The sequence below is a fragment of the Manacus vitellinus genome, unplaced genomic scaffold (assembly GCF_001715985.3).
Source record: "Manacus vitellinus isolate BGI_N305 unplaced genomic scaffold, ASM171598v3 scaffold_141_pilon, whole genome shotgun sequence".
Taxonomy (NCBI): domain Eukaryota; kingdom Metazoa; phylum Chordata; class Aves; order Passeriformes; family Pipridae; genus Manacus; species Manacus vitellinus.
In genome coordinates, this window is record NW_021939012.1 from 1 (window position 1) to 1414 (window position 1414).

The window sequence follows — 1414 nt, forward strand, 5'->3', positions numbered from 1 at the left end:
CTGGCCGAGGTGCCCCCCGGCATCCCCTCCAACACCCGCTATCTCAACCTCATGGAGAACAACATCCAGATGATCCAGGCGGACACGTTCCGCCACCTGCACCACCTGGAGGTCCTGCAGCTGGGCAGGAACGCCATCCGGCAGATCGAGGTGGGGGCCTTCAACGGCCTGGCCAGCCTCAACACCCTGGAGCTCTTCGACAACTGGCTCACCGTCATCCCCAGCGGGGCCTTCGAGTACCTGTCCAAGCTGCGGGAGCTGTGGCTGCGCAACAACCCCATCGAGAGCATCCCCTCGTACGCCTTCAACCGCGTGCCCTCCCTCATGCGCCTCGACCTGGGCGAGCTCAAGAAGCTGGAGTACATCTCCGAGGGGGCTTTCGAGGGCCTGTACAACCTCAAGTACCTCAACCTGGGGATGTGCAACATTAAGGACATGCCCAACCTGACGCCCTTGGTGGGCCTGGAGGAGCTGGAGATGTCGGGCAATAACTTCCCCGAGATCAAACCGGGCTCCTTCCACGGGCTCAAATCCCTCAAAAAGCTCTGGATTATGAACTCGCAGATCAACCTGATCGAGCGCAACGCCTTCGACGACCTGACGGCGCTGGTGGAGCTCAACCTGGCCCACAACAACCTGTCCTCCCTGCCCCACGACCTCTTCGCCCCGCTGCGGTACCTGGTGGAGCTCCACCTGCACCACAACCCCTGGGACTGCGACTGCGACATCCTCTGGCTGTCGTGGTGGCTGCGGGAGTACATCCCCACCAACTCCACCTGCTGCGGGCGCTGCCATGCCCCGCTGCACATGCGGGGCAGGTTCCTGGTGGAGGTGGACCAGACCTCCTTCCAGTGCTCGGCGCCCTTCATCATGGACGCCCCCACGGACCTCAACATCTCGGAGGGGCGCGTGGCCGAGCTCAAGTGCCGCACGCCCTCCATGTCGTCGGTGCGGTGGCTGCTGCCCAACGGGACGGTGCTGAGCCACGCGTCCAGCCACCCGCGCATCTCCGTGCTCAACGACGGCACCCTCAACTTCTCCCACGTCCTGCTGACGGACACCGGGGTCTACACCTGCATGGTGACCAACGTGGCGGGCAACTCCAACGCCTCGGCGTACCTCAACGTGAGCACGGCCGAGCTCAACACCTCCAACTACAGCTTCTTCACCACCGTCACGGTGGAGACCACCGAGATCTCCCCGGAGGACATCTCCCCCAAGTTCACCAAGCCCGTGCCCACCACCTCGACGGGCTACCAGCCGGCCTACACCACCACCACCACCGTCCTGGTGCAGACCACGCGGACGCCCAAGCAGGTGGCCGTGCCCACCGCCGACGCCGGCGACAAGCTGCAGACCAGCCTGGACGAGGTGATGAAGACCACCAAGATCATCATCGGCTGCTTCGTGGCGG

General features: G+C 64.3%; 1 protein-coding gene across 1 annotated transcript in view; it reads left to right on the forward strand.

The window, feature by feature from the left end:
• Positions 1 to 3: 3 nt before the first annotated feature.
• LOC115307185 (leucine-rich repeat-containing protein 4-like) overlaps positions 4 to 1414 on the forward strand; it is a gene marked incomplete at its 5' end in the record, with an annotated part of 6767 nt that continues 5356 nt past the window's right edge. The window contains one exon of the mRNA XM_029958139.1: positions 4 to 1407. Within this exon, the coding sequence (XP_029813999.1) occupies positions 4 to 1407 (1404 nt within the window). The remainder of the gene's footprint in view (positions 1408 to 1414) is intronic.